General features: G+C 37.1%; 1 protein-coding gene across 1 annotated transcript; it reads left to right on the forward strand.

The window, feature by feature from the left end:
• The first annotated feature begins 10,458 nt into the window (after positions 1-10,458).
• LOC134215337 (UDP-glucosyltransferase 2-like) lies at positions 10,459-12,284 on the forward strand. The gene is made up of 3 exons (XM_062694551.1): positions 10,459-10,659; positions 10,721-11,905; positions 11,964-12,284. The coding sequence occupies exons 1-3, from the start codon at positions 10,556-10,558 to the stop codon at positions 12,238-12,240; spliced, it is 1,566 nt and encodes a 521-aa protein (XP_062550535.1). The 5' UTR covers positions 10,459-10,555; the 3' UTR covers positions 12,241-12,284.
• The last annotated feature ends 6,380 nt before the right edge of the window (positions 12,285-18,664 follow it).

The following is an 18,664-nucleotide window of genomic DNA, read 5'->3' on the forward strand; positions in this document are numbered from 1 at the left end:
GTTTGACTAAGTTTATCGCTCATTCGTCCTAGAACTAACATAAAAAAATCGCGAATAATACAATTGATTTCCAATGATGCTGTGATTGCTTCAAAACGCTGTGTCTGTGTCAACTTGTCTTCTCCATGTTACTAAATGTGGATAAGTGTGTAATCTAAGATTCAAGAATATTCTTCGAATTATCTATAAATGAAATTCGATATGAGTATATTTCTGAAAGTTTTCAAGCATTTCCATGATTACTTAATGCATGAAGATCTCGATTTTTTAGAAACTCTTTAGATGTGGAATAAATTCCACGAAATTTTGTCATAATCAATATAAGTATTCATGCAATTCCAAAATGTATGCTATGTGCTGAAATAGTTAAGTACCGATGAACACAAATTTGGAATCATAAAGTGTTTTTATGAGTCATAATTTCCATGAGTCATAAAATTATGAGTCATAAATCAAATTCCAGAATAACATAGGGTTTTTGTAGTTACTGACGTTAGGAAGAGGCTTCATTATGGTTTTCAGAATAGGTGAGAGATTTCTCTGCAAAAATCAAAGAGACTTGAGAAGCAACCAAATCGATCTGAATTGTGCTGCAAAAGAAATGTTTTCTGGTACGAACTGGTTTCTAAATCTATTTTTTTTATCCTAAAAACCAAATTCTAACTAAAGCAGGCACAAAAGAGTTTTCCGATGATCCTTATGAAATCGCCAAAAAATTAAATGGAACAAGATCTTTTGAGGATTATAAAAATATTTCTTTAATGCAATCTCTGCTGTGAGTGCGAAGGTTGCCAAAATTTTGTCCTAATACTTTCAATAGAATGCGTTGTTGATTTTTCTGTCATTGTAGCAAAGATTCTTAAGTTTTATAATTTTATATCTTTCTGTGTCAGAATTATATAGCAAGAGCAAAAAGCTTCATAGGAATTTGATCAACTGTTTTGCGGCATACCTTGCGATTAACTCGAAGATTTTCGAAAGAATGGTCTTTCGAAATTTCATTGACCGGATTTGTGTACATGTGCTCATTTTGATGTAGTTGCTTCAGTCTTTTTTGAAGCGGATGGTAGTTTAATAGAACAGAAATATTTATATCTTAATACAATTATGTTTTTATGTTTCTGCGACCAGGATACTAGTCAAACAAATGCAGAACAAATTTATTATTTTAAGCTAGAAACTGAATTAGAAGCGGCATTGATTTTAGCTTAAAAATCGAGAAAATGTTCCCGGGGGTCTAACTTAAATATTTCGATGCTTTGCTGAACAAATGGTCATAGATGTGATAACGCAACAAAAAATATGTTTATAGAATTCATAATCAAAATTAAGAAATATGTAGGAAATATGTAAATGAAATAAAAACTGACTAAGTTGGAATTACTTTTCAAAATTTTCTGGGGGGGCCACAAGTAGGACTGGAGGGGGCCAGGCCCCTCCACCCTTTTTTACGCCAATGAGCTTGAGTGAAAATGGCCGTACTAAAGGTGCGGAGGGAGTGGCGGAAGGCTTCCGATTTAAAACCGTCGAGAGCGTCCGGAATAACCGTTCCCTCGAACTAGTAGCCCACTTTCCCTTACGACCCGGCTTCACGTACCTTTCCGATTCACCGGGCGAGGACTAGGTTCAGGTTCAGCGTACGATAATTGGTGACGTACGGGAACCGCGCTCTCGACACCTGACCACCAGGGCAGGGGGGTTGTAGCGTAATGGTGGTCTCATCGACAGTTTTAGGCGACTGTCGGGTGAGTTTCGCTCGACTATCTAAACGAACTTCACTCCCCACCGTTTGACTACCTCGGAAGGCGGGCCTTAGCGGACACACAAGCTCAATTCTGGACCCACAGCAAAAAGGACGGAACCCCATTTCGACTCCGCTGGTCGTCACACAATTCCAGCCCGTACAAAAAAAGCGCCCACGCGCTGGAAGTCCAACGCGAATGACGAACGTTAGTCGTGTGCAAAATTATAGTCCTAAATTTAAATTACCTTTTTTTTGTCTCTATATCTATCCGGCAAATGGAGAGAATCGCGAAAGTGTCAGACGCACTGACCGAAATAAGCAGCTATCTGGAAGACACCAAAAGATTCTGTTTCAAGCCCTTCACTTCACCACTGTTCTCAATTATTACCGTCAGCAAACTTTGAAGGAACACGTTTCACTTTGTAGAACAACTTAATTTTGCTTAGCCGAGACGCAAACCGCTCGAAATATTTCCTCACCCGAGACAGTCAAATAGTCGGATAAATACTGATAATATTATCACAGACAAACAGACGTAACAGCTTGAACATTTTTCTGAAAAATCCATCGTCCAACTTCTCTACCACCATCTTGCGAGCATGTTACACGAACCAATGTTTCGTATGACATTGTCACCAGAAGGTGCTGGAGTGAAATGTCAAACTCGAAGGATTACGACGCTAGCGCCTCTAGTTGTGAAACGCGCAATCAATCAAATTCAAATTGATAGTGAAAGCACAGACAAACAGACGTAACACTAGAGAAATTACCATCGACCATGACTTCAACGATCAATTTGAATTTGTTTGATTACGCCTTTCACAACTAGAGGCGCTAGCGTCGTAATCCTTCGAGTTTGACATTTCACTCTAGCGCTTTCTGGTGACAATGTCATACGAAACATTGTTTCGTGTAACATGCTCGCAAGGTGGTGGTAGAGGAGTTGAGCGATGGATTTTTCAGCAAAATGTTCAAGCTGTTACGTCTGTTTGTCTGTGGTGAAAGTCATGGTGGATAGTAATTTCTCTAGTGTTACGTCTGTTTGTCTGTGATATTATGGTCTCTCTTTGGACTGTGAATCGTCAAGCCGACTTAACGAATTCAAACATAATTTTGCTTAAAAGGATAAAAAACGTCCAAAGCTAATTGAATTCAAATAATCTAATAATTACAACAAAAAATCAAGCAAAAAATAATTGATGACTAATAATTAAGCTTCAACTCATTTAAATAATATTTTACTTAAAAGGATAAAAACGTCAAAGCTATTAATTAATTAAAAATAATAATCTAATTTCATAATATATTTACAAATGATTTTGCTTAAAAAAATAAGAACGTCTAAAGCTTTAAGCAAATCCAATAAAACTATTCCGAAAAATCCACACAACGTTACATTCTGACATGTTATGTTCTACAAAGTTGTAGCGCAGCTGATTCCAATAAATTAAAAAAAAAGTTTTTCTGTAGCTCACAAGTTGGTTGATTTAGAGAAATTTTACCTAATTAGATTAGGGTGTACCTCACAAAAACAGTATTTTCGATTTACTTTTTTGTTTTAGATTTCTCGGAAAAGTTGTCTTCGGGTGACTTTTGAAGCTCAAAAAAATGCAACTTTTGATGGGTAAATATGCTCAATATCTTTTTCCGATCAAAAGTTATAATCGTTTTTCCGTCAAATATACATTTTTTTCGTAAGTTGATATCTCCGGTTGGGGTAAACCAAACAAATATGTTTACACGGCATTTAAAAGAGCAATTCATATTCTTTATTATGCCAAAAAAAATGGAGATATGTTATTTTTTTATCTCAAGTTTTCCCAATTTCACTGAAGTCATTTTTTTTTCAAGTAATTTGATGTAACGCGACAAAGGAAGAAGATGCAGACGATGTTATTATAGCAAAACACGAGTTTTGAATAGCCCCAAAAGTCTTCAGAAGGTGATATTCGTGAAAAATAAAAAATGAAATGAGCAGATCATAAATGTTGTTTTTGAGGAACACCCTAATACTGATAAGTAATATTGCTCTAAACCAGTGAGTTTAAGAGCTACATAAAAAGTTTATATAGCAAAGTTGATTGGAAAAAGTTGCGCTACAATTTTGTAGAACATTTTTGTCACTATTCCGCAAAATAAAAAAAAAATAAAAATATCATTTTTTTATAAAATGGCCCACCCAATTTTCTGATAACTCTATAATAAGGGCCCAAGTATCCAGAACAACTTTGTGGAACTTTTTTCTTTGCTTAAAAGTATACTTTAGGCCGAAAATGCATCTTTTCTCGTTAATCTTGCAATACGGTGATAATAATAAAACTTATGAAAAGTGTTAAAGCTGCAGATTTTTTATTTTTCATTTTTCACAAATCTAGGAACTTTTTTCAAATGGACCTAACCAGTGGCGTAGCCATAAAATTGGTCTGGGGGGGGGGGTTTTCGGAACATTTTTTTTATAAAAAAAAATCTTCTAATAATTTTGTCTCTGGGGGGGTTTTATGCCCAAAACCACCCCCGTGGCTACGCCACTGAACCTAACTGATTTTGACCTCGTTTTTTGGAATGGCGATTGTGTTCTTAATTTAAACTCTTTCGGTCAATCATTACATTGGGTACATTGTACCCAACAGAAAGAATAGATTGCGATCTATCAGGTAGTAATGTCAGTTGAACGAAATATGCTGAATAGAGAGAGTATTAGTCGTTTCAAATTTCAAGGTCAAATACAGTTACGCCTATTTGAAAAAAGTTCCTAGAAATGTCACCTTCTAAAGACTTTCGGGGCGTGTTTTGGTATAAGAATATCGTCTGTATCATCTTTCATTGTCAAGTTATATCAATTTACTTGAAAAAAAACACGATTTTAGTAAAATAGGTGAAATTTGGGATAGAAAAATAACATAGGGGAACTGTTTCGTTTTCCATCTCAATGGACCTATATTCATCCCATCGCGAAACAAATAAATACAGCATCAATTGCGTCTTTTCCTTTTGCTAACATGCGTGCTCACTGTAGAAAAAAAATCATGGGATTTCATGGGATGAATATCGGAGCTGTGAGATGTTAAGAAGTTCAGAAGTTCAGGAGCAGTAGCCCTATCTCCAATTTTTTGACATGATAAAGAATATGAATTGCTTTTTCAAATGCCGTGTAAACATATTTTTTTGGTGTGCCCTAACCGGAGATATCAGCATTTGAAAAAAAAATGTAAGGTACACTGGGGGAAGTGGAAAAGGAAAAATCGATAGTGCATGTTCGAATCTGGGTGCTGCGGATAGAGCCGCTTTTCTACACTCAAGCGAGTAGCGGGATATTTTGAAATCACTACCATAAACAAAATTATATTGCAGTTACTTGACTGTCAAACATTTCCCGCTCTTCGAATTTCTCTTTCCATGCTGCATGAGAGCGCACAAATGCTCTAGACTCTACATGACTTTACGATTGTTTACATACATTCCTGCTCCAATCAGCTGCTGAATCTCGTGAAATTTCGACACAAGTGCTTTTTATTACCATTCCTATTAATTTTCCACTCGAAATATAATGTGGAAATATTTGTTACAAAAAATACAAAACTCAAACAAAGTTTATTTTTATTTTTTCCACAAATAATAACAATACTTCTCAATATAAGATCAGAAACGAACATAACCACAATCTTCAATGTTTGGCTCCGGCACAATAGAAAAGTTTGGCTTCAGTTTGACAACCAAATCGATTCTATTCGCACCACCCAGGTTCGAATTAGTGTAAAACCAGTTTAAATGATTTAAATGCGTTTAATCAAAATGCATTATCAAAAACAGTCAATTTTGCACCAGCTGTGCGGTAATTCATACCATTTTGGTCGCTTGAAATTTATGGAAATAGATTTTAAAATTAGGAGTTGTTTTTCCACTTACCCTAGTGGGATGGGGTAAGTGGAAAACCCATGTTACCTTGACCTTCAATAGTGATGAGTAGTTACATATAACTAATATCAATACCATAATTGCTCTGAGTATCTTTTGTGGAATAATTTCATTACCTTAACGGAAAAGATCCTCAAGGAATTCTCGTAATAGCTAGGGGAGGGCTGGTTTTGCCTTCTCGGACACTAAGTGTACGGGAAGTCTATATGTTCGCCCCCCCCGAACATTTTAAAGGAAAAATGGGACTTACAGGGTTATAAACTAATCAACTTAGTTTAACGAATTGGGATGATGTCGGTATGTGCGTATTTGTATGTATGTGTGTGCGCAAAGCACGTACAACATTAGCAGCTATTATTAAGCACTTGTCCTTAACCGATTTGTTCGCAAAAAAATTACATTCAACGGCGAAACTTGTTAGAAGGAATAAAAATTAATGTGAATTATAGAATATATTTACCTTTCAGTGCTATTTTTAACTTTCTTATATATTTTTTCATATGGAAAACATGTGAAAGGCATCAGTACCGATAGGTGGATTAATCAGGCATTTTCTCATTTAGATGAGTCCAATCACCACTGGAATCCCAATGATAACAAGAAGGAACATATTAAGATTCACAGCTATCGAAATAAACCCTGGAGGGAAGAAAAAAATGCGTAATTAGAACATTATCCACTTCCCCCGCAGTGTTTGATACCTGGGGTAAGTGTAAAATCTTTGAATTATGTGCTTTCTTGGTACAAACCACTACCAATTGAATGGGATTAGTTCAATTGTATTGTTATGGTCACCTGTGATATAAATTCACTAGAAAAAAGAACAATTGGTGCAAATAAGAATTAATTTTATGAATGCAAATATCAATTTTTTGCGAAACCTAAAATTACAGTTCAAGCGTTAACCGTGTTAGTGTATGTGTTATACAAATTTCAACATAGTATTAGTGTGAGCATCAAAGTATAACATTGCATGATGCCATGAGGTGGTAAAAACTGTAAAGTATGTACAATTCCAATTTTTCGAGTCGATTTTTACACTTACCCCCTTTTTCCACTTCCCCCAGTATACCTTAATTTTGATAGAAAAACGATTACAGTCGACTCTCTACATCTCGATGTTTTTTATCTCGATATCTCTCCCTATGTCGATGATTTCCCCAGTCCCTTCAATATACATACATTTGGGCATTCTACATCTTGATAACCTCCCTATCTCGATGTGTTCTGAACATATTTTGCTCTGGATTCACTCTCCTTATGTCGATATGTTCAAATTTTTAGGCTACTAGACCATCTTTGGACAATAACAAACACATCAACAACAAAAAATGACTTTTGTTTTGTTGTCGTTTTTCATAGCATGGTCCCTTCAATATCGAGATTTGGAGAGGCGACTGTATAACTTTTGATCGGAAAAAGATATTGAGCATATTTACCCAACAAAAGTTGCATTTTTTGAGCTCTAAAAGTCACCCGAAGTAGATCAAAAATATTGTTGTTTGAGGTACACCCTAATCTAATTAGGTAAAATTGCTCTAAATCAGTCAACTTAGAGCTACAGAAAAAGCTTTTTTAGCCAAATTTATTGGAATAAGCTACGTTACAACTTTGTAGAACATAACATGTCAGGATTCCGAGAAATTAAAAAAAAAATCAATTTTTTTATATCATGGGCCACCCTATTTTTTGGCAGCACCATAATGATGGCCTTACTATTTCGAACAATTTTGTAGAACAACAGTTTTTTTCTAAATAATATAGTTTTGCCGTGAAATGCATCTTGAATTCCTTGAAGAATTTAGGATGAATTCCTTCAAGAATTCAGGATGAATGCCATGAAGAATTTAGGATAAATTCCTTGAAGAATTCAGGATGATTTTCCTGAGGAATTCAGAATGAATTCCTGGAGGTATTGAATTTCTGGCTGAATACAGGATGGATTCCTGTGGGAGCTCAGCATGAATTATTGGAGAAATTCAGAATTAATTCTTGGGGAAATAAAAAATTAATTCTTTGGGAAATTCAGAATGAATTCCTTGGGAAATTCAGAATGAATTTCTGGGGAAATTCAGAATGAATTCCTGGGGAAATGCAGAAAAAATTCCTGGGAAAATTCAGAAAGAATTCCTGGGGAAATTCAGAATGAATTTCTGGGGAAATTCAGAATGAATTCCTGGGGAAATTCAGAATGAATTCCTGGGGAAATTCAGAATGAATTCCTGGGGAAATTCAGAATGAATTCCAGAAGAAATTCAGAATGAATTCCAGGAGAAATTCAGAATGAATTCCAGAAGAAATTCAGAATGAATTCCAGAAGAAATTCAGAATGAATTCCTGGAGAAATTCAGAATGAATTTCTGGGCAAATTCAGAATGAATTCCTGAGGAAATTCTGAATGAATTCCTGGGGAAATTCAGATTGAATTCCTGGGGAAATTCAGAATGAATTCCTTGGGAAATTCAAAATGAATTCCTGGGTTCTTACCTGGAGTTTCTCCAAAAAATCTTCTTGGAGCTGGTATTACTCCTGTAAATCCTTCTGTAGTTCTTCCAAATATTTCTCCTATTATTTTCAGGAGCTTTTTCATGGTTTCTTGGTGAAGTTCTTTTAGGATTTTTTGTTGGAATTTCTTCAGGAATTCTACCTGGGGCTCCTTCAGAAATTCTTCTTCCAGCAATTCTTATATTAACTCACGTCGGCTACAACTTTTAGGAGAGAAAAGTGTGAGAAAAAATCATTCGGCAGTGATATTTTAAATTTGAAAAATTCCCAGAGCAATTTCAGCAGGAAATCAAAAAAGATATGCTTGTGGAGCTTCAGGATGGATTCCTAGAAGAGTTTCAGGAGACATTTCTTAAGGGTTTGAGAAGTATTTTCTGATGGAACCAAAGAAGGAATAACTGGAGAAGTTCTGGCTGAAGAGGAACTGCGGTAGGAATCTATGTTGAAATCCAGGAGGAATTCCTGATTGAACTCCAGGAAGAACTCGTATAAGTAATTTCTGTGGGATTCTCCTGAATGGCATTCTGGAGGATCTCCACGATGGGTTTCTGGAAAAACTCTAGAAGTTATTCAACGAGGATTCCTGAATTCCCAAATTCCTAAAATCCTAATCTCACAAGTTCCCAAATTCATAAATACCTGAACTACCACATTCATAAATTCCTAAACACCTAATTTCATAAATTGCTAAATTTCGAAGTTTCCAAATGTATAAATCGTGAATTCTCAAGTTTCTACATACCTGAATTCCTCAATTCTCAAATCTCAAAGCTCCTTAGTTCTTAAATTCGGCAAGAGGATTCACGCCTCGATTGTATGCTATTCAATAGATGGTATCTATGCCTCCCATTCACATCCTGTCGCTTCATACTTGTTCGTACCCTATCGAACGGCTTCCAATCTGTTGATTTTCAAATTATAACTTTTTTTTCTCGATTAAATCCTGAATTTTAAATTCCTAAATTCCAAAATTTGATATATCGTCATTACTTGTCATTATTTATTAGATCATATTGCAGTTTTCAGCCTGGCCAGCGCACTTATGCCGCGATTCAACTTCGTTTCCCCCGTTTCCCCCAATGACCATAATCTTATCAACTGCACAAATCATCCAAATTCTAATCCCGTTTTCTCGGAATAAGAAAATTATTTCATTTTCTTGCTCATTTTTCACAAACTGGATTTTGAGAAACACAGATTTTCTCACTTGGCATTAAATGTTTGATGGTTTCAATTCAAACCAAATCGTTGGATGTAAACACGGTGACCCCTTCCAGTTTCACAGTAGTCGGACAATCAGTGGAGAATGTCGAAAGCTTCCAATATCTTGGTAGCCAAATGGCGTCAGACGGCGGTACCAAGATCGACCAGGTCACCAGAGGCTGATAGCAACAGAAATTCGGGATCGGACGTGGGGTTGAGTCGGCCACACTCTACGTAGGGGCGGAAACGACATCTGTAAACAAGCATTGGACTGGAACCCAGCGGGACATCGCAGCAGAGGCAGACCCAGAGGCTCATGGCGGCGAAACCTTAATAAAGAAATAAAAGAAGTCGACCGAAATCTAACCTGCCAACAGGTTAAAGCGATAGCTGGACAACGCTCAGGATTGAGATCTTTCAAGTCGGCCCTTTGCACCACCGGAGGTGTATAGGATCCATAAGTAAGTAAGTTTCAATTCAAACGGCTTTCATACAAGCACTGCGGTACGACTTGCAAGCAACATATTGCTACTTGTAAGTGTTGCAAAAAACGGAATATTCCGGCTGGTTCTAAGAATGAGACACTGAAGACGACCTCACAGTTGAGGTCGAAATACGTATCGGCAAACGTTGTGGAAATTAATGGAAAGTACTAAACTCGTTTTAAACGGTTGAATACATTCCACTAAAAAGAGCTTAACGTGTATTTTCGGATTCCATTTTTATTTAATCTTGAATAAAATAAAACACTAATATGTATAACTTCCTGAGATTTCATATTCTTGAATCAATCCATTCACAACTGATAAAATTTCAATCACTTGATAAGATACCTCTTCATTACTGCACTACGATCTTATTCGGACTCTGATTGCCTTTCAAATGTGTAACAGATATTAAACGAGAAAACCTCTATATGTTTGCCATTGTATAATATTATTCGGGAAACATATTGATTGCAGTTTCATAATTTTGAACACCCAAAAGGATCATGGAACGGTCTTGAATCGCACTCGCTTTCTTCAGATTCGCAATACTACGCCTTCGCTCGCTTTGACTAACTGGAGACCTGAAATCACTTATCAGCTGTATGTTGTCTACTGTTCCAGACAAAAAGATTCACAATCCCAAAATTACGATCAGTAAACGTTTCACCGTTGCGCCGTGAACTTCGCAGTAGTCGACAATATGAACGGTGTTGTATGTTTATTGCTAATAGTGATTTGTCATCTCACTCAGGCGGCGAATATTTTATATATAGATGGAGTACCATCACCGAGTCATTTCATTTGGTAAGCATTTTGAAGGTTGAACTAATTTACAAATAGTGCTGATTGAATATTTTTCTTCCAGGCACAAAGCGTTGATAAACGGACTAGCTGCCAAAGGTCATAATGTGACGGCGTGGAGTGTTGATACTGAAGACAGTCCAGCTCAGAATGTAACATATATTAAATTGGAAGGTGTATACGAAGGTATTCACGAGGATACTCCTGATAATTTGGAAATGGATTTTTTCGAATTCGATAAACTGAACCCTTTCTCGGTGCTGGCCATGTTCAACGAATTCACAGTGGTCGGTTGCGAGCTTACTTTGAAGTCTAAGGGATTTCAGCAATTGATGAAGTATCCGAAAGAATTCAAGTTTGATTTGATTATAAGTGATTATCTGAACGGTCCGTGTCTATCGGCTATTGCACAACATAAATTTGGAAATCCTCCGATGATTGGAGTGACTGCCTTTCACGGACTGACCACGACAACTCCGATGTCCGGTGCTTATTCATATTCAGGATCTGTTCCAAATCATGAGTTCAACACTCCTCAGGCCATGAGTTATTGCCAACGATTTAAAAACTTCCTGTACAATCATTGGGAAGAACTGTTGAAAATATACGATTTGACCCCAAGAATAGATAAAGTAGTGCGCAAATTAATTCCAGATATCCCCTATGTAGGAGACCTTGAGAAGGAAACGCGTCTTATCCTGTTGAACTCAAATCCAATAATTCAATATACGGAGCCATCGATGCCAAACGTCATTTCGGTAGGTGGATTGCAGATTGCCAAACCCAAGGAACTCCCTGCCGATTTAAAGAAAGTGGTAGAAAATGCCAAAAACGGAGTTATTTTGTTCTCACTTGGTACCAACGTGCGAAGCGATTTACTTGGAGATGAAAGAATTATCGAAATCCTCAACGCAATGGGACAATTCCCAGAGTATCAATTTCTTTGGAAGTTTGAATCAGACACGATGCCAATCGCAGTTCCTAAGAACGTTTACATTAGAAAGTGGATGCCACAGAACGATTTGCTAGCCCATCCTAATCTCAAACTGTTCATCACGCATAGCGGGCTTCTCAGCACGCAGGAAGCGATTTGGAATGGTGTGCCAATTATCGGTTTTCCAGTATTCGCCGACCAGCATCAAAACATCAATTATTGTGTCGGTCAAGGTGTTGGAAAGAGGATGACCATAAAGAATGTGAAGAGCGGCGAGCTCGTTGACGCCATCAGGGAGCTGATGACAGACAGTCGGTAAGCGGAAGAAGCTTCATTCGAATTGCATAACGTTTTAATTTGTCTTTTATTACAGCTATCGCGAGAATATGCTAAAATTTTCAAAGCTTTTCCGTGATCAGAAGGAACTACCGTTGGAGCGAGCTGTCTGGTGGGTGGAATGGGTGCTCCGGCATCCGCACACACAGATTTTGCAATCCAGTGCAGTCCGGTTGGGGTGGTTTGTGAAGTATTCATTCGACGTCGTTATCCCTCTTGTTGTGATAGGTTTTATTGCGTTATCAGTGTTCGCGAAGACTATAAAATACGTATTGTATCGAACGAGAAGGCCAACCAAAACAAAACGTGAATGATAAGGTCAATAAACGAGTGGATGCAGTCATTCACAATAGACATATGTTTAGACATATGTTTCGCCGTTGTTGTATAGGGGAAAATGCCTTTTTTGGCATCGTCAGCCTTTCACCAAATTGAAAGATAAAAATAATGAATAATTACCATATAACGAGGCTCCCAAACTTTTAGGATGTGCGACCCACCTTGCCGAATCCCACATTGCTTGCTGGTGGTGTTTCAGTTACAAATTGAATAAAATGGCGTTTGATTGAGCAAATCGTAATGAATGTTTTCAAACCATTACATTCATTACGTTCGCCAAAATCACAGCTTTTTTAGATTGTGCTGGTACAAAGTAGTTCTTTGATGCAAAATAATTGAAATCGTTCAGGCTCGGTTGGTACAACTTAGTGTGATGTTTGAAAAAAACAGATTGATCCATCTAGCGGTGATGTTGTCTTTCTCGTTCATTATAAAATGCATGGAGAAAAGTTCTTATAAGAGGTCAAAACTGCACAAATATAATTAATGTCTTTGCGATAGAAAATGTATATTCGGTGCTAGTTCATCATTGTCATACAGACATCCGAACAATGTGGATTAATTCTTCTTCTTATTAAAACTTCCAAATTCTAATTCATTATAAGCAACAGTCAATAAAAATCATTATTTGTTTTCAGTATTATTTCTGTACAAATAAAGGTTGCAAAATTGGATCGTGGAGAAATCATATCAAAACTGTCATAAAATCGAATGTATACAAAATTAGTGGCACACAAAATTTGAACATGTTAAAAATCGGATCATCGCTGTATCTTGTACATACTAATTTATGGAATGATGCTAAGGCAATTTCATTGCAAAAAAGTGAAACTAATCTAACTAATCATTTGAGTTACATGCGTTCCAAAATCGGAATAAAATTTACAGTATCTTCAAAAATATTGAGAATGTAGCTGACACTTTTTTGAGAGCCTATTCAGACTACAAGCTTATAAAGCTATGGTAAAGCGAATCTTCATGTCAACCTCTCTTAAAACCTCCGCATATCATTCTGCTCCATTTTTTCCTGCGCCTCGCGAATCACTTGTTCATACTCCTTTTTCTTCCTGCGGTGACTTCTTTTTCGGCTGCTCTTGCTTCCTTGTACCGATCTCTATTCGATCGGTTAACCGATACCAACATCTGGCTTCTGGCAACGTTCTTCTCGTCTGTCCATCTCTGACACTCCACATCGAACCAACCCGTCTTGAATCGCCTCTGTGCAGTGCCTACCACTTCTCGTGCTATTGTGCTAATGGATCGACTCCCATAGATCGTTGATGTTGTCGCTATCGTTGATTGCACTTATACGTTCGTCGAGCTTCTGGCGATACTCCTTCCGCCGACAATCGCTGTATATTGTAACGCATCGTTCGTTGTGATCTTTCGTTCGATACAGTTGACAATCGTGATCGAATTTTACTGACAACGAGGTAGTGATCAGAGTCAAATGGTGCCCATCCACGCCCATAGAACATGATCTATCTGATTGCAAGTTTCACCTTTTGGGTGTCTCCAGGGGTACTTTCGGATGTTCTTTCGTGCAAAGTAGGTGCTACTGATGGCCATCCCTCTGATAGCAGCGAAATTTACTAGCCATAGGTCGTTCTCATTGGTAGCGGAGTGAAGGCTCACCCTACCGATTATGGGACTGAAATAGTCCTCTCTACCAACGTGAGCGTTAGCGTCTCCGATTGCAATTTCCACTATTTATTTTGCAAGCGACTCTAACCACTTAAGGTCACTCCTGACAGAATCCAAGTTTCAAAGTGCTCGCGTTTTCGGGGGCACACCACTCGATACGGAGGCGGCGGACAACTGTCATTTTTGTTGATTCAGCTTTGCAGCATGCGTGAAAAAAAATGACAGTTGTGCGTTGCTTCCGTATCGAGTGGTGTGCCCCCTGAAACGCGAGCACTTTGAAACTTGGATTCTGTCAGGAGTGATCTTAAACTTAATACCAATACCATCCCATCCTAAACAGCACGAATTTAACGAAAAATGTGTAGACGAGCAAATCGAAAATATTCAAATTTTCCCTATACCTACTAGAAAACCGATGCTATTAACTCGCTCAAGGTAGATAACAATTGCTCAAGGTAGTTTCACAATTATATTCGATGAGCTTATTCAAAGTATTTGGACCTGGCCGGATAGAGCCTAGCGAAATCGAATCACTTTTATTAGAGTGCTCCATTGTGTCGGATCGTTTTGATTTTTGGATATTAAATGTTTAACAAGTTTTCGGTTAGCTCTAGTTAGTGGACTTTGATTTAAAACTAGAGCGAATATATATAGCTAGTTCGGTTATGAGAAGCTTTTTCATTATCTGAGACTCGTTATAAAGTTGCCCCACATAACCCATTAGCGTGGGTGCTGGTTTGGGAAAAAGGTTCCCCTGAACTTGAGATCGAGCCTGAAGTGCAAGCGGTTTTCGGCAAAGCGAAAAGCCGTTTCTTTTTGTGAAGCCAAGTGGTCGTACGGTGCATTGCATTGGTAATCCCTGCTTCACCACGACACAAGTTGAGAGAGTGCCTTTTGGGATTGGCTTACCGCCCACCACCCGCCGGTAAATTGGAACGAATCAAGGACCCTGAAATGTTTTCATGTTTTCAGGGGGGTCTCCAGTAGCTTTGTGAGCAAAGGCGTAGGATTGCTTTTCCGGAGATGGCGAGTTCGATTCTCGGTCCGGTCTAGGATGTTTTCGGATTGGAAACTTTCTCGACTCCCTGGGCATAGTGTATCCTTGTACTTGTCACACAAGATACATACTTATGTAATGGCGGGCATAGAAAAGCTTTCAATTAATAACTGAGGAAATGCTAATAGAATACTAATTTGAAAAGCAGGACAAGTTCCAGTTGGAAAGTAGAGCCTTTAAAGAAGAAGAAGAAGAATAAAAGTTTTGATATGCGATTTTGAGTGATTTTCTTCTTTAGTTATCCCTTGCTTTGGTATGAAGTAGTTTCGATAGACTCTCCCGCAGATTTGGAGTTTCAGGCCGGGCATCCCTGAAATATCTTCGACCTCCCTTGGGAGTGGCGCATAAGTCGTTTGCTGGTTTTTAAAGAGGCTACATAGTATTCTAGCATTTCGGGGATTGAGTAATGAAATGCTCTTTCAGTTTGGTTGGAAAAGCGAGCGTTACAAACCCGAGTAGACGAAAATAGCTCAATAATAACAGACAACAATATCAATACTTTGCACTAAAATATCATGAGGAGATAAAGTTATGCTATTTGTAATAAGTGATCAATATCATGTGCCATTAGTTTGTTTTTATGCATAGCAAATCTTGATATTTAAATGATACTTCGGAGCAAATTTTTGATATTGTTGCCTGTTCTTTTATCTCTTATATCAATCAAGTCCATATCATGTTTTGCTATTCTGCTCATGGCTTCTGCCCGGGAAGACATTTATAAAACGTGTCCTTCACGTCGTCGGATTTATCGTTTGTCGGTGCGTAAACGTTGATTGGGCTGTAATTGAAGAATTTGCCCCGTATCCTACACACACAGATTCGTTCGCTAATGGGTTACCACTGCATCACTCGCTTCATCTGCTTGCCTACACTATGAAACCAACTCCATGTTCTGCTTTTCCGCCGCCACTGTGATAGATGTTATATTTGAATGCAGTTGGGCGCTCCTTCCTTACCTATTAAAGCCTTTAAATTTAAATTTGCAGATTTTTTGTGGAGGTCTACAAAATTTCCACACGGAATTCGCACCAACTAAAACTTACACTGAATCATTTTCGCGCGACTTGTATCATAATACGCGTGAATCCTTGATTCCAACGTGAATCCCAATCCATGCGACTTAGCTCGAACTTCGCTAAATAAATGCAAAACTAATGAACATGTCAATACATGTCTATTGCAGAGGAAAATACTGCTCTGCTCATTTTTTGTTTTTAGAAAGGAGAAGTAAAAATATCTATGTCTGAAAATTTTATGGTTTGTTAAAAACAACCAATGTTAGATTTAAAAAATCGTTTAATCAAATTATCTTATGACGCCAATTGACTTTCTTAGTGGTATCTACATTAAATTTCTACAAAAACAACATAAAATCTGCAAGAGGCAACAAAATAAAATTCGGATAATTTTGAGGATTTTCAAAACATTCTCTAACAAATCCTTGGAGTTTTTTTTTTTTAATTTATTACATTTTTTTATTATACCAATATCAAATCCAATCCAATCACTCTCAGGTATCCAATCCAATCACTCTCAGACAAATTCTTAAGGTCCAAGTGGATACAAAATACCAAACTAACTAACGGACATTCAACCACATTAATGAGCCTGAAAATCGAAATGTTTGCCTAAAAACCCAAAATAATCCACCTAGCGGTGATGATGCCTTTCTCGTGTATTGTAAAATGTAACAAGAAAAGCACATAAGAGAGGTCAAAATTGCACTTTAGGGAGATAGATTCAGTTATTTCCATCAATTCACTTTTATTTGCGTTCATTTGAATTCATTGCAGAAGTTTTTGAAAAAGATTTTTTTTTTGAAATTTTTTGTGAAAACTGGAGAAAAAAAACAATGTTTTTTAAAATAACTCTGGAACGCAATCGGATAATGCTAAGTACAAAAAGTTCGTTTCATATTTTTTGTACCCATACACAAACACATACATACACACATACAGACATCACCTCAATTCGTCGAGCTAAGTCGATTGGTATATAAGCACTATGGGTCTCCGAGCCTTCTATCCAGCTTCTTAAGCAGGCCTTGCTATAAAATTTGAATCACCCCTTTTGACATTTACCTTGTACACTATAATTTTTATAATTGGATCAAAGTAGACTCAAGTAGAAGTTCCAAAAATATTGTTTACAATTTACATAACAACTTGCATGACAACGCATATTAAATAACAACAAGGTTTTATATGAGAAGTTTTCATAATCCAATACAGTAATATCTCAATTTTATCACCTCCCTGGTGAATTTTGGGGTGATAAAACAGGGTATGTGACAAAATTGGAAAAAAAATATTTCCAATTTTTTCATTCATTCCACAAATATGAATCGTTTTATGCCTTGGAAAGGCCAAATGCGTGAATGGTACCCGTTATTTCTTGTCGAAATTGCTCATAGAATATTTCCCAGGTACTCAGAAGTCGTTCGTAATAAACTACAGGCGATGAAAGGTATTTCATGAAAATCAATGTTGTTTGTGGTATTATTTACGAAAATAAAAAGAATGACAACAATTTTTGGGGTGACAAAATCGGGTCGAAAACGTGATAAAATCGGGGGTAGACAAAATCGGAGAGTGACAAAATCGGGTCAACACTGTATTTCAATTTATCTACACATTTTCCCATTTGTTTAACTATATTGAAAGTTGCTGATTGCTGATTCTTCGAGGGAATTAATGCAGATATCCTAAATTCAGATTCTATTCTCTAATGTGAAGAATTTAACGTCAGGAAAATGAAACGTACGGCGATATTTAGTCTATTGCAGCTCATTAAAATCGTGCAAACTCTCAATAGAATGAAATTAGCAGATATTCAATATTTTTATATATAAAGATTTTTCAGAGGGTGCAAAGGGGTCTGTTAATGTGTTACGGCCCATTTGAATTTTAGAAACCTTCCACACAAAAAAATTTCGTTTTGGGGGGACTTGATAATTCATGCATAGAATTCATAGGAAAAGGCCAAATCAAGTTTTGAACAAGTTTTCCAGCATCCACTGTGACATTACATTGATTTCATCTATGGTCAAAAAATGATGGAGCTCCCATCTGGTTTTTATTATTATAAAAGATGAAAATTTTGCAGATACCTAAAGCTGTAGCTCGTGAGATATAGTTCTTCGCTATTACAGACTGTATCGTTTGATGACGTATAACCACAGAAAACCCTGAGTTTTTGGTATTAGGAGGGCTCTTCACGTCACCGATCAACTGATCCGAATTTAAAGTTAATGGGACAAACACCCATGAAACATACATGTATACTTCAGTGTACACCATGGAGTGACTTCAGCAAATCTGAAATAAAGAATTGTTATTTAGTATTCTCTTACAGTGATTTCAAAAATGTATTGAAGGTATTCTGACAGGTTGCAAAATAAAATTCAGAAGCTGAGGCTACTATGATGTTGACATAAAAATGTACATAGCACATGTCATAGTTGAATCACCCCTTTACCAGATTTATGGGTAGAGTAAAAAGCTGGATAAGTTCGGTTCGGTTTCATCAGCGCGTGCTACCTACAACTTCTCTAAAGAACAAACTCGGTGGCGAGTATGAGTCCGCCAGTAGAAGTATATTAGACGGATACAGAAACTTTTCGTATGTTTTGAGAGTGGTATTTTTTTTTCTCCAAAGAATTGGTGTCAACCTTCCAAAACTATTCCTCTTCTCCT

The sequence above is a fragment of the Armigeres subalbatus genome, chromosome 2, assembly GCF_024139115.2.
Source record: "Armigeres subalbatus isolate Guangzhou_Male chromosome 2, GZ_Asu_2, whole genome shotgun sequence".
Classification (NCBI taxonomy): domain Eukaryota; kingdom Metazoa; phylum Arthropoda; class Insecta; order Diptera; family Culicidae; genus Armigeres; species Armigeres subalbatus.